At 38.3% G+C, this 12,165-nt stretch overlaps 1 protein-coding gene across 2 annotated transcripts in view; it reads left to right on the forward strand.

Annotated features, from left to right (window-relative positions):
• Positions 1–3,926: 3,926 nt before the first annotated feature.
• LOC143859995 (hyperosmolality-gated Ca2+ permeable channel 1.2-like) overlaps positions 3,927–12,165 on the forward strand; it is a 34,868-nt gene continuing 26,629 nt past the window's right edge. The window contains exons 1-2 of one of the 2 annotated variants that reach the window (XM_077370498.1): positions 3,927–4,074; positions 10,650–10,997. In XM_077370498.1, the coding sequence (XP_077226613.1) occupies positions 10,684–10,997 (314 nt within the window). In that variant the 5' untranslated portion in view covers positions 3,927–4,074; positions 10,650–10,683. Of the gene's footprint in view, positions 4,075–6,251; positions 6,468–10,649; positions 10,998–12,165 lie in introns of those variants that run through there. The other variant, XM_077370497.1, reaches the window with a different exon arrangement.

Here is a 12,165-nt window from a genome sequence, read left to right on the forward strand (position 1 = left end):
TAGAAAGAATGCTTTGAGAGAGAGTTATGTCTCTTTCTTTTTAATTGTCTCCTTGTATTGAGACTAATAGTAGTGAGAAAGCCATGTGGGGAGCCCTGAAAAAAGGAGTGATCCATGGATTTTGTTGGATTTCTCTCCAAGGGATAGACCCCTAAAAGGAGAGATCCTTGGATTTTGTGGGATCTCCCTCCCTCCCTCTGGTGGTCGGTGTCTGACATGTGACAGACCAGCCTCCAAATGCCTTTTGTGATGGACGCTAGCAATTCCCTTTTAGGTTTTGTTGTTGTGAACGTAACGTGTTCCCTAAAGTTATGTTGTTTTTGACAGTCCATTTTCTACGGAAAAAAGTGCATTTTATTGGATGTTAGGATGGGAAAATTTTTTTTTATTGTTTTTGACATGCAACAGCTGTTTCGTGAAATGCCTTCTGCAATGGTCCCTAGCAAATCCCAACAAAATATAAAAGGTAACTTTGTATACAGGCGCCCTCAGTTCGGATGTAGGACACCCTCGATGTGGCTATACATATGTCTAGGTCACAATCCTAATAGTTCCTTACTCGTCGTTACCGACAACAGCTTACCGAATACCGGCCAAATGAGAAGATAAGGATGGGAAGTTGAAAATCCATGTTATATGTCCCACACAAGTTTTCACGTATTTACGAAACTTTACATAGAGATATCTAACGGGTAGCGTTTGTCCCCAGCTTTACTTTAATAACGGAATTAGATATCTTAAACTTGCTTGTGTCCAAAATACCCACTCCTCTTGGCCTTCTCTTCTCACTAAGTGGGCAACTCGGGTCGGGTCGAGGCCAACCCTAACCCTACCCGGGATTGCATTCTCTCAACCTTAACCCAACCCAACCCAAGCCTCAGGTTGAGGATGGTCAACCCTAACCCAACCCGCCTCCAAATCTGGTCGGGTTGGGTTCAGGTTGAGTCGGGTTCATCTTGGGCAAAATAGTAAAATACAAGAGAAAAAAGCATAATCGTTGAAAAACATGAGAAAACTAGAGGACAAAGGTCGGGTTGCGAAGGCCTCAACCCTAACCCAACACGAAATTAAATTGGATTGGCTTTGGTTATTTTGTAACGTAAGGTTACTTTGGTAATTCTCTAAGACAAGGATATTTTGGTCATTTTATGAGACAATGTATTGTGGTTATTTTCCTTGAGATGAGAGCATTTGATCATTTTCTCTGAGATATGAGTATTTTGGTCATTTTTCATATGCTAGGGTTTCTTCGGTTGCATTGGGTGACGTGGATGTCAGTACCTTTGTTATCGGGCAGTGATAAATCGACCCCCTCTCTCTCTCTCTCTCTCTCTCTCTCTCTCTCTCTCTCTCTCTCTCTCTCTCTCTCTCTCTCTCTCTCTCAGCACTGCCCTATATGGGGGTCGATTTATCACTGCCGGCCCATAACTTATCATTTGATAATACAGCTAGCATAAATAGCATGGAACGAACAACAAACATAAAGGATTGAAGATAGAAAACATAGTCGACGAGTGAATTAAAAGATAAAACTGATTCAAGATACGCTATCCATATGGCAACATGGTATCCGAGATATGATATTATTGAAGGGCTAGGTCAGATTATCCTACAATCAAACAACCCCGAAACTCCTTTAGAATCTATTAATCTCAACTACTAAAGTGCATAACACAATTGAGTCGTCTTTAACTTGCATAACATGGCCGAGTGATCAACTGAGTCAGAGCCATCAAGGGCGATTAGCTAAGTGATCGAGAAGAACAATGTTGGCGGTGAAGAAGATTTGATTATTCTCAAAGTCATTGTTGTCAGTTTTGGAGGAGGCATATTTATCACACATACAATACCCAATTCGAGTGTTTTTCTCACAATAGTGGAAGCTATCCAATTGAAAATTAATTTAGTGGATTTGCTAGCGTTCATTGCAGAAGGCATTTCGTAGATGGTCTGTTGCATCTGATAGCAACCACCTCGTGAATTCGTGAATGAAGACAAAATCTGCTGAAAAGTGAGCCCCTGTGGCTGCTGTCAGATGCAACAGACCATCTGCGAAATGCCTAGATGGACTAGCATATCCCTTAATTTAATACGAAAGAGATGTTTTTATGTCATTTCCTTGTCATTGGTAAATTAAAAACTTATAAATATATTCTAGAGATTCAAAAATGTAATCCCCCCCGTTGCACCTCAAAAGCGCAATAAAAAGGATAAATTGGGTTTTTGAAATGTTTCAACCCAAAAATATAGACATCATGCAATCAGACGTGTGCTTAGGGTGCTTTGCAAACCTTCAACCTCATAACAATTTTTCTCCTTAAATTTATTAGTAGTTTAAACAAAGTCTTTGGATGCTCCCCAACAACGAGACACCACACTCTTGTTTCTTTCATTTTTAAGTAAAAGCACTTTTTGAGTTTTGTTTTTTCAAATACAGTGGGACCCACATTATTCAATGATACAAGCAAGGGAAATGATATATTCATCCTCCCTCCTTTTCTTTTGTACTTTGGACAGCCCCGTCTAGTGTGAAAGAGCAGTCATAAATACAGTACAGCGGCTGTCCCAAGTAAAAAAGGGGATGAATTATATCACTTCCCAACTAACAAGTCATTGGTTGGGCCCAACTTAAATAGGCCGTGTAGATGGCACCTATTAAGTTGGAGTCGGACAAATGAATGATTTTGATCATGAAATACTGACGTAAAAGGGCTCTCCTATTGGCTACACATTACCATCATGCTTTAATAACGTTGAAAAGTCAAACATGACGTGTGGGCCACCACAGTTAAAAATCCTCATCATGTTATAGAATACTGACAAGTTATATGATGTGTGGCCGTGCAAATTAATTCATGATTTTTAAAAAGTAGGGTACGCCCCACTCCACATGTTGTTCCAAACTGTTCATTTGTTGGGCCATAATGTAAATAGATTGTGCCCCAAAAATCATTTTCATAGGATGATCCTAATCCTCCAGCCTATAGAGGTATTACCCCAAAAATCATTTACAGAATATTCTATAGATCGGAGGGTTAGGATCATAACCTATTTACATCGTGGCCCAACAAATGGACGGTCTGTATCATCGTACGGAGTGGGGTTAATAATCACGTGTTTGCACGGCCACCCATCATATAATTTCTCTAGAATACTGATATGAATGCTAAACTCAAGGCGCCCATTAAAAAAAGAGCCAATGGGGTTGCTCCCATCGAGTCCACATCTTCGAAGTCTTTGACTTTGCATCCATTATAAAATGCACTTTGGTTACCTCGCAGCCAATGGAGCGCCCTTTCAGCTGTTTTTTGCAAGGGCGCCCCTGAGTTTAGCATTCCTCTACTAAAATTTAGCACTTATATCTTTTGTTGTTGAATGTGAATCGTTGCTGAGATATTAAAAAAGTACGTGTTAGTGGATCTTGGGTCCACCCATAAAAATAAACGGTTCAAATCATTTCAACGGTGGGGCCCGCTATGCTGGGTACGGTCATAATTACCAAAGACAGTGTACCTAATTTCATGGGTGGGCAAAAAAGAGATTTCCTCTGTTCCACCAGTCTCCCCCTTACACGTCGCTCCACAAATATTTGACTACCCAATCAAGAAGATATTTGGTAGTTAGAAAAATCCAAGTTGTGGGTCCCACACAAAAGTTTCGACGTGTATTCGAAATTTGAAATTGGGATCTCTAACGGGTAGCGCTCGTCCGCATTCCTATTTTTAATAACCAAAATAGCCCTCGCTCGCCACGCGCCGATATACAAATATTAGGTCTCAAATGGCAAAGAAAACGTACAATAAAAGCGTAACGTTGATTACCTACCGTTTCCTTTTTTCTCTGTTCTCTTCTCGCCTTCCTCGTATACACTCAAATCAGTATATATGCACGCAAAAGTGGATTCTTGTGCAACAATACATACAAACAAACTTTCTCTTTACCCATAGCGGCGAGCATGTTATCTCTTTGATTAGGGTTTGAGGGAAGGAATTTCGTTCGTTATCTGTCTCTTTGATCTGCTTTATCTCTCTGATCTTCAATCATTTCTATTCTACACAGTCGGTTTCAGCAGCGGTATGATTTCTCTCTCTCTTTCTTTGATCTTTGTTTGTTTCTCTAATTTTCTTATTCTTTGATGCGAGTTTGTATGATAAATGAGAAATTTGCTCATTTATACGCACATAATACAAAAAATGGCCACAGTAGAATCTTTCAATCACCCACAAATCATAGGGACTTGGGTGTTCTTGTTATTTAGTTAGATGAGGAAAGGTAGAATGAGGGGAGCCCTTGCAAAAATGAGATGAAGGGGCTATCCCATTGGCTGCACATCACCAAACTCACTTCACTTTTACATTTTGGAGTGACGTGCAGCCAATGGGGGAGCCCTTTCATCTCATTTATGCTAGGGCTCCCTTCATTCTGGCATCCCTCAAGTAAGTTAGGTTACTTCGGTAATTTTCTGTGGTAGGGATAATTTGGTCCTTTAATGATATAATGTATTTTGATTATTTTTACATGACTTAAGAGCATTTTGACCATTTTCTTTATGATATGGGCATTTTGGTCACTAGTTAAGGAAGCATTAAAAGCTCTTTTTCACATTTTTTTTAGCTTTAAGCTTCTTAGCTGGCATTAACTACTATTAATTAGGGAATTCAATCTTTACCCCCTTGAAAATAGGCACCCAATTTATAATTGCTTTATTGTTTTTGGAAAATTGCATAACTTCAGCCGCTGGAAAATAAAGGGGTTCGGCGGTGCTAGTTTATTATAAAAAGACTCAAATAGTCAATGCCGGAAAATCGTCACTACTGGATGATGGTAGTCATTTCAGATAAGAAGTTTAGGATTATATGATGTAGATGATTTTTAGGTTGAATGAATGGGTTGGATGAAAATATAAAAAAATTCGTCACATAGACACCATATAATAACCCCCCTTACAATACATATTGCCCGAAATAGCAAATTCCTTACAATAGGTAGCTTTCCATGGGCAAGGGTGGGGCATGGAGTCTCACCGTTAAAGGATCTGAATCTTCCTTTTTACATGTACTTTGGATTTCTATGATTAGCAAACCTTGCCAGTTATACGATCCTAATTTTAGTAATTGTATATTTTATTTTTTAATCAAAACCGTTGCGTTCAGTAAAAAAAAATGTACACGTTATTAGATTTTATCATAGGATAATAATATTTTGGCCATATAGGATCCGAGATTCTGGCAACGTTTGTTTCAGATTATGACAACTGATTGTCAGCCCTAAACATATGATTTACCTCAAATTTAAATGCAATTTTTAGTCCAAAATTAGGTTTTGGGCTTACAATCGGTTCCCCTAATCTGAAATGAACGGAGCCTTTATATGGTGTAAGCCTGTATAGTCGAGTATTTTCAAAATGTATCTTATGGCTTACACCGTACGATGATCCAAACTGTACATTTGATGGGCCACAACGTGAATAGGTTGTGCTCACAATATATGCAGTTCCTCTATAGCTCGGAGGGCTAGGATCATCCTATAAAATTGATTTTTTGGGCACAACCTATTTACGTTGTGGGCCATCAAATGGACAGTTTGGATCATCCTGTGGTGCAAGCCATTACCGTACTTTTTGAAAAATACTGGATTCTACAGGCTTAAACTATATAAAATTCCATACAATCCAAAGCAAGATCTATCCAATGAACGGTTCAGATCATTCTACTGTCGCAGCAATCCAACGGTCATATTCGAATACGAAAAATAACCAAAGAGGGTATGCCTAATTTTAAGGGTAGGCAAAAAGTATCCCGTAATTAATTAAAATATCCCCCCCTCACGTGTCACGATCTCATTTACTCCAACTAAACCCACCGGTCTCCTTACTTGTCGTTACCAAAATGTTTGATTCCGAGAAGTTATAATTGGGAAGTAGAAAATCCAAGTCGTGGGTCCCACACCAAGTAGCGACGTGTATTTGAAATTTGAAATGGGGATCTCTAAGGTTGCGGTTGTCAGGCATTTTCTATTTTAATAACCCAAAAAAGCCCTCGCGTTGCCACGCGCCGACATCAATATTCGATCTTAAATGGCAAAGAAAACGTAAAGTAAGAAGAGCGTAACGTGGATTACTTACCGTTTCCTTTTTCTCTGTACACGGTTCACACTCGTTTACTTCTCTTCTCGCCTTCCTCTTATACACTCAAATCAGTATATATACACCCAAAGTGGATTCTTTTGCAATAATACACACATACAAACTCTCTTTTTACCAGTTGGGCCGAGCATGTTATCTTATCTCTTTGATTAGGGTTTGAGGGAAGGATTTTCATTCGTTATCTGTTCATCTTTCTTCAGATCTGCTTTATCTTTTTTGTATTCGAAGTTGAAGATCATCTCATCTTCAATCATTTCTTTTCTTAGGGTTTCTGGTTTGTTACTACTTACTATGCAATCGGTTTCAGTAGCGGTATCTCAGAGTATGATTTCTGTCTCTCTCTTTCTTTGATCTTTCTCTGTTTCTCTTATTTTCTTCTTCTTTGTTGCCAATTTTGTATGATAAATGAGAATTAGATCTTAAGTTTCTTCTTGAACGTTGAAATATTATCTATTTTTCATCCGATCCTGCAAAATATGAATTTCTCTTTAAGGAAATTATACAGAGAGTTTCAGTTGGTGAATTTAGTTCTGTTGTGCGTTAGGTTGATTTTTTTGTTTATAGTTTTTCTTGTGCGAAGATGTTTTCTCGAAGAAACAATGTTGGAGAAGTAAGGAAAAAGCGAATTTTGCAAGAAGTGGTACTGGATGATCTCTGTCTAGTTCATTTTTTTTTATATAAACGTTATTTATGATGGATGCTTCATATAAATTTTTTCATTTCTCGAAGATTTTTTCTCCTTTTCTTATGGCGTGAATACTCTATATAAAAGGTCAATTTCAAAAAAAAAAAAAAAAAATCTATATGAAAGGTAATTAGCTTCATGTCCAAATTTGTAATCAAAATTTTACTCTCACCAAAGCAGTGAATTTTCTGTTAGCTCTTTGAGTTAACTGCAAATTAGCATTCTAACTAATTGTCAGTGAGAAGCCAGGCTTCTAAAATCGATAGAAACCTGTACTTCTAAGAAAATGAAGTGTAGTAAAGAATCTAGACAACTTGGCAAACTTGTGTCTATGAAGGAAGATTGTGTCTATGAAGGAAGAGTTGGAGCGGGGAGCCGGGGACAAAGGAAATCAAAGGACATCATCTCTTGTTTGAGTCCCTTTGAATTAAAGGTTCGCATTAAGATAATCTTATGAGTTGTTTTAAAAAAAAAACAAAACAACAAAGATCATCTCATGAGTTGTTAGCAGGGGAATCGTTTTAAAATTTCCGATATCAATCCCTTTTAAAATTTTCTATAAAAGATTCATTAAACTTAATTTGATATTTCATTTTTGCTTCTGAGAAAGCAGGTTTTCAATTATAAATCTTAGTCTCAGATTCATTATGATTTATGAACAAGATATATTACCTCATAGAGGTCTACATAAGACTTCCGGCTAGAGAGAGTTTAACAAAAGAAAACCCATAAAACTCCATGGAGGATGGATTATGAGAAGTTTCATAATAAAGATCTCCTTTTCCAGTAAGATATAATCTTTTTAAAATTTGTTCTAAATAATCTCTTGGGAGACATTTTGGGAGAAGAATCACATGAATGCTTGCAACAGTCCATGAAAGACTCTTTCCTAAGTTTTCAGCAAATAGTCTTTCTTTACATGGACCCCTTCAACGATTCCTCAATAAAGAGATTTGGTATCGAATCAGTACTGCAATGTACTGCGATGTTGTATCGAATCGTCTCCATAAGGTGTTCCTAAAGTAGCTCAAAAACTTCATATAGCGATTTGAGGTAATTGTCTTTGGGTACACCATGCAATCGCACGACCTCCTCCTCGAAGAAGTGGCTACATAGGTTGCATCCAGTCTTCTTACATGGAACAAAGTGTGCCATTTTAAAGAACATGTGAACAATCACAAACACAACTATCCATACCTTGTCGAGTACCGGAAGACCCAACACAAAGTCCATAGACAAGTCCTCCAAAGGTGCCTCTAGTACCGATACCTAGGTATAAAGCATAGGTTTAGAACTCCCCTGCATCCGCGTCAACTCCCCCGACTTGACCCCCTTTTTATCTTGGCCACGTTCCCCGTTGCACCGCATCTGCGTTCCGCATTTTGCCCTACATAATCAATAAAAACTCTCCTGAGTTATGAATGTGACAACTGAGTACTCAGCCACATCAACCGTGTTCTTGGCCGCGTCCGTGCCGAATCGACAGGGATTTTTCTTGGCCTCATTCCGCGTCGCATCCACGTTTTTAAACACTGGTATATAGACAAATGTTTTATGATTGGCCATTGACTGCTTGGAAGATATGGCAGTTTTGTACTACCTTCTCAACATCTCTCTTCAACTGAGGCCAATAATACCTCTGTTCCGCAATTGTAATATTTTTGTCACAACCGAGATGCCCAGCTAAGCCTCCTCCATACAGCTCCTGAATTTTCGGTTCACGAACTGAATACTTGGCAATGCATAACTAATTTCCCTTAAAAGAAAACCATTATGTATATGCATTTCCCCTGTCGGAGAAATCAGACACCTAGTCCACATATCTATAAAATCATCATCTTCCGATAAAATTCATCATCTTCAGCGTATAGTTCCTTGAGATGTTTGTACGACGCAACCTCATTGTTCCTGGTGACTTCTAAGGAAGCCCTCCTGCTGAGCGCATCAGCCACCTTATTATGCAGATCATTGTGCTTTAACACAAACTTGAATTCCTGTAGAAACGGTATATGCATCGAGCATGCATACAATTCTTACTATTTTGGCTATTAAATATTAATATGCTTAAAAGCCTGGTGACTTGTATGAAGAATGAAATATCGCTGTATACGAACATGCTTCCAATGTTGTAAATGTCGCAGAGCTTGGATTACTACATGTAGCTCTAATTCATGATGCAAGACCAATGAAGGACTAATACTTCGCTCCGATACCAATTGATGCAAAATGATCTATAGAAGGGAGTATGTTTTATTGATTAGGCTCATGATTTAGTCGACTAGGGTGAGGAATAAGGTATGGGCAATGGGAGTAGGCTATGCAAGCTTTTGGGATCTGAATTTACTGGAAAGAGTACCTTCAAAAAAAAAATTACTTGAAAGAGTATACTGTTGTAGTAGGGATATGAGTGAAAATGATGGGTGACAGTTAGAGTTTTTTGATCTGAAAATATGTGATCAAATTAGAAAAATATTTCTCGTTGTTTAGGGTTAGTTTCGAGATGGGCTCGAGACTCTTTCCTGCAGGTTCCATAACAAAATGTATGAACTAAAGAGATCCTTCAAAAAGGAGTTTTTATATAACTATTCTTCTTAAAAAGTGGGTCATGAAAACCCTGTTGAAGGATATCTTTTTGAATCAAGCCTGTTCGCTCAGTGACGGGACGGCACTGAACAGACCACTATGGATTTAAAATTCCCTTCGGTAACCAGGCAATGATACCAAATTTCGTACGTTTGGAACTGGGACTGATGGAACTCTTTCCCTTGCCTTAAACTGACTAATAGGGGTGTTAATAGGGTGTGATAAAGGGCATGAGAGGGGGCTTCTTTTGAAGCTCCTGACCGAACCGTGAGTAGAAGTAGAGGAATGGGTATATTTAGAGAATGACCATAAGCAGAAAATGTTGGATGGTCCATTAAAGACCAGGGCTGCTCCCGACCCTAAGGCCAGGTTGAGAGAATCCAGAGGAGATAGATTCCTTTCAGAGGGGAATGGCGAATCCAAAGGTATCCCATCTGATGGCGTGGGATTCGGTATGTGAGCCGAAGTCGGAAGGAGAGCTGGGCCTATTAGATTAGTAAGTAGGGCTGGGCTGGAACTTTATAGAAAGTCGTAGTTTTCTCTCTTGAAATTGCTAATTTTTAGGGAACTTGTTGATGAATAATGAGAGGTGCTCCTTTTCTTTTAAAGGATTCAGTGGGAAGTACAAAGTCTCCACCAATTAATGAAGCCTTTCATTCAAAGAGGGAACTTTGATCTCTGTGTGTGTGTGTGTGTGTGTGTGTGTCTGTGGTTCTTTCTCACATAGATGCATTGTGAGCAATGGGCTCCTTTGAACGTTTCTCCCTATTTCCAGTCCGATTGATATTAAAGGGCACCTGCTTTGGCTGGGTGAAACTTTTAGGGTGACCTTAGGACCAGCTACTTAGTGTCCTCATGGGTCCTCGGTGATTTTTTTCAATAAAATTATTTCTTTCATTTGATAGGAGGGATGTAGATAGAATCAATCATTGGAACATAGATAATGTGTAAAATCTATCGATGGATATCTGAAGTAAGCTTACTCCGGGCAACATGATTCAAAACAGATTAAATAAGTTTAATATAATCCTGTCATGTGACAGATCACCCAAAATAGTCTTTTTATTTAAATTTATGTTATTCAGTCAATTTTCTGTATTGCTATTTCTAATTTATTAGTATATCATGATATCTTGTTTCAATGTTTAATTTTTTGAGATGCTAGTAGTATTTGTATGCTGCTTTCGGTTGTAAACATTATGTTTCTTCTTCTAAGATCTTATTACACATTTGTAGGTAAATAGGCATCTTATTTCCTCGAAAGGCATAGATGGCTACACTTGGGGACATAGGGCTAGCAGCAGCTATCAATATTCTCAGTGCATTTGCATTCTTTGTGGCATTTGCTATACTACGACTCCAACCATTCAATGATAGGGTATACTTTCCAAAATGGTATCTTAATGGTCTAAGAAGTAGTCCGTCGCATTCTGGAGCATTTGTGCGCAAGTTTGTCAATTTGGATTTCCGATCATATGTGCGGTTTCTAAACTGGATGCCAGAGGCATTGAAAATGCCAGAACCTGAGCTTATTGACCATGCAGGACTTGATTCTGCTGTTTATTTGCGGATCTACTTGCTTGGGTATGCAATAAATGACTCTCTTGTTATTTATTCATGTAATAACTAATAACCTATTCTATATGCATTTGTGAGATCTTTGTTTGTTACTTGTTATCTATGAAAGCTGCTTGTTTTGTCCTCAAGTATTTGTCATTATATCTTTTTAGGATGATTGTTGCTTTTCTTGTATGTAATATATGCATGAATGAACAGAGAAAGGTGCAAGAAATAAAGTTGAAAAAATCCAATAATTTTGCTTAGAACATGAAAAACTAAGAGAAAGTTGGGATATGATTGTAGTGGAAGAGAACTAAATGTAGAATTTTCTTCCCTTGACAATAATTTCCATAAGTCCATTAACTCCAAAATCTTTGTCAGTAAGCTTCCAAATTGGCATGGATAAATCTTCTTTGTTTGAGGCTATAAATTATGCAAATCATTGTTTTTGTCCCATACTGCACAAGGGAGGTGTATATGATACTTCATGGGGGGTTTTATCCTTGCTATATTCAGTTCCTTCATTCATAGATTACTGCAAGGCACTACAAAATGCCACGACCTTCCCATGGTAGACCTTTTGGGAAAAGCACAGCCAGGGGATACCTTTTGCTAAAATTGCCATGGTCAGCTTGCATACACTACAATTGGTTTATCCAGTTTCCTCTCACTCTCTCTCACACGTGTATGTGCCCAAAATTTGAGGAAGAGTCTAGTCTTATACTTCACAACTTTCCCTTCCATGATTAACTTGTACTATTGCTTGTGGTCCACATTAATTTTAGGAGGAATCACTAATAGAAACTAAGCAAAGCGATGCAATGCTATAACAATTGATATGTTTATAAAGTGTTTTGAACGATGTGCTAACATCCATAGTGGGCCCCACAAACCTTTGATCGCCCTGAAAATTGGCCATCATAGTTATAGTAATTTATGTAGATTTTTAATAATTTCTGTTGGGATATGTAATATGCGCCTAAGGGCATAATAGACTTTGTACTCTTTATTTCTTTAATATAAATATATGAATGAGCGGGAGATCTCCTCAACTCATTCATTCTTCTCAAACTCTTTCTCTCAACATGGTATCAGAGCCCTAGGGTTAGCGTGCCCTAAGGACCTCCATTGATGACCTCGCACCTTCTCCTCCACACCACCACCCACACATGCCCTAACCTCTCTCCAAGCC

The sequence above is a fragment of the Tasmannia lanceolata genome, unplaced genomic scaffold (genome assembly GCF_043159265.1).
Source record: "Tasmannia lanceolata isolate RefF3 unplaced genomic scaffold, GAP_Taslan_0.1 ptg000037l, whole genome shotgun sequence".
NCBI classification, from domain to species: Eukaryota; Viridiplantae; Streptophyta; class Magnoliopsida; order Canellales; family Winteraceae; genus Tasmannia; species Tasmannia lanceolata.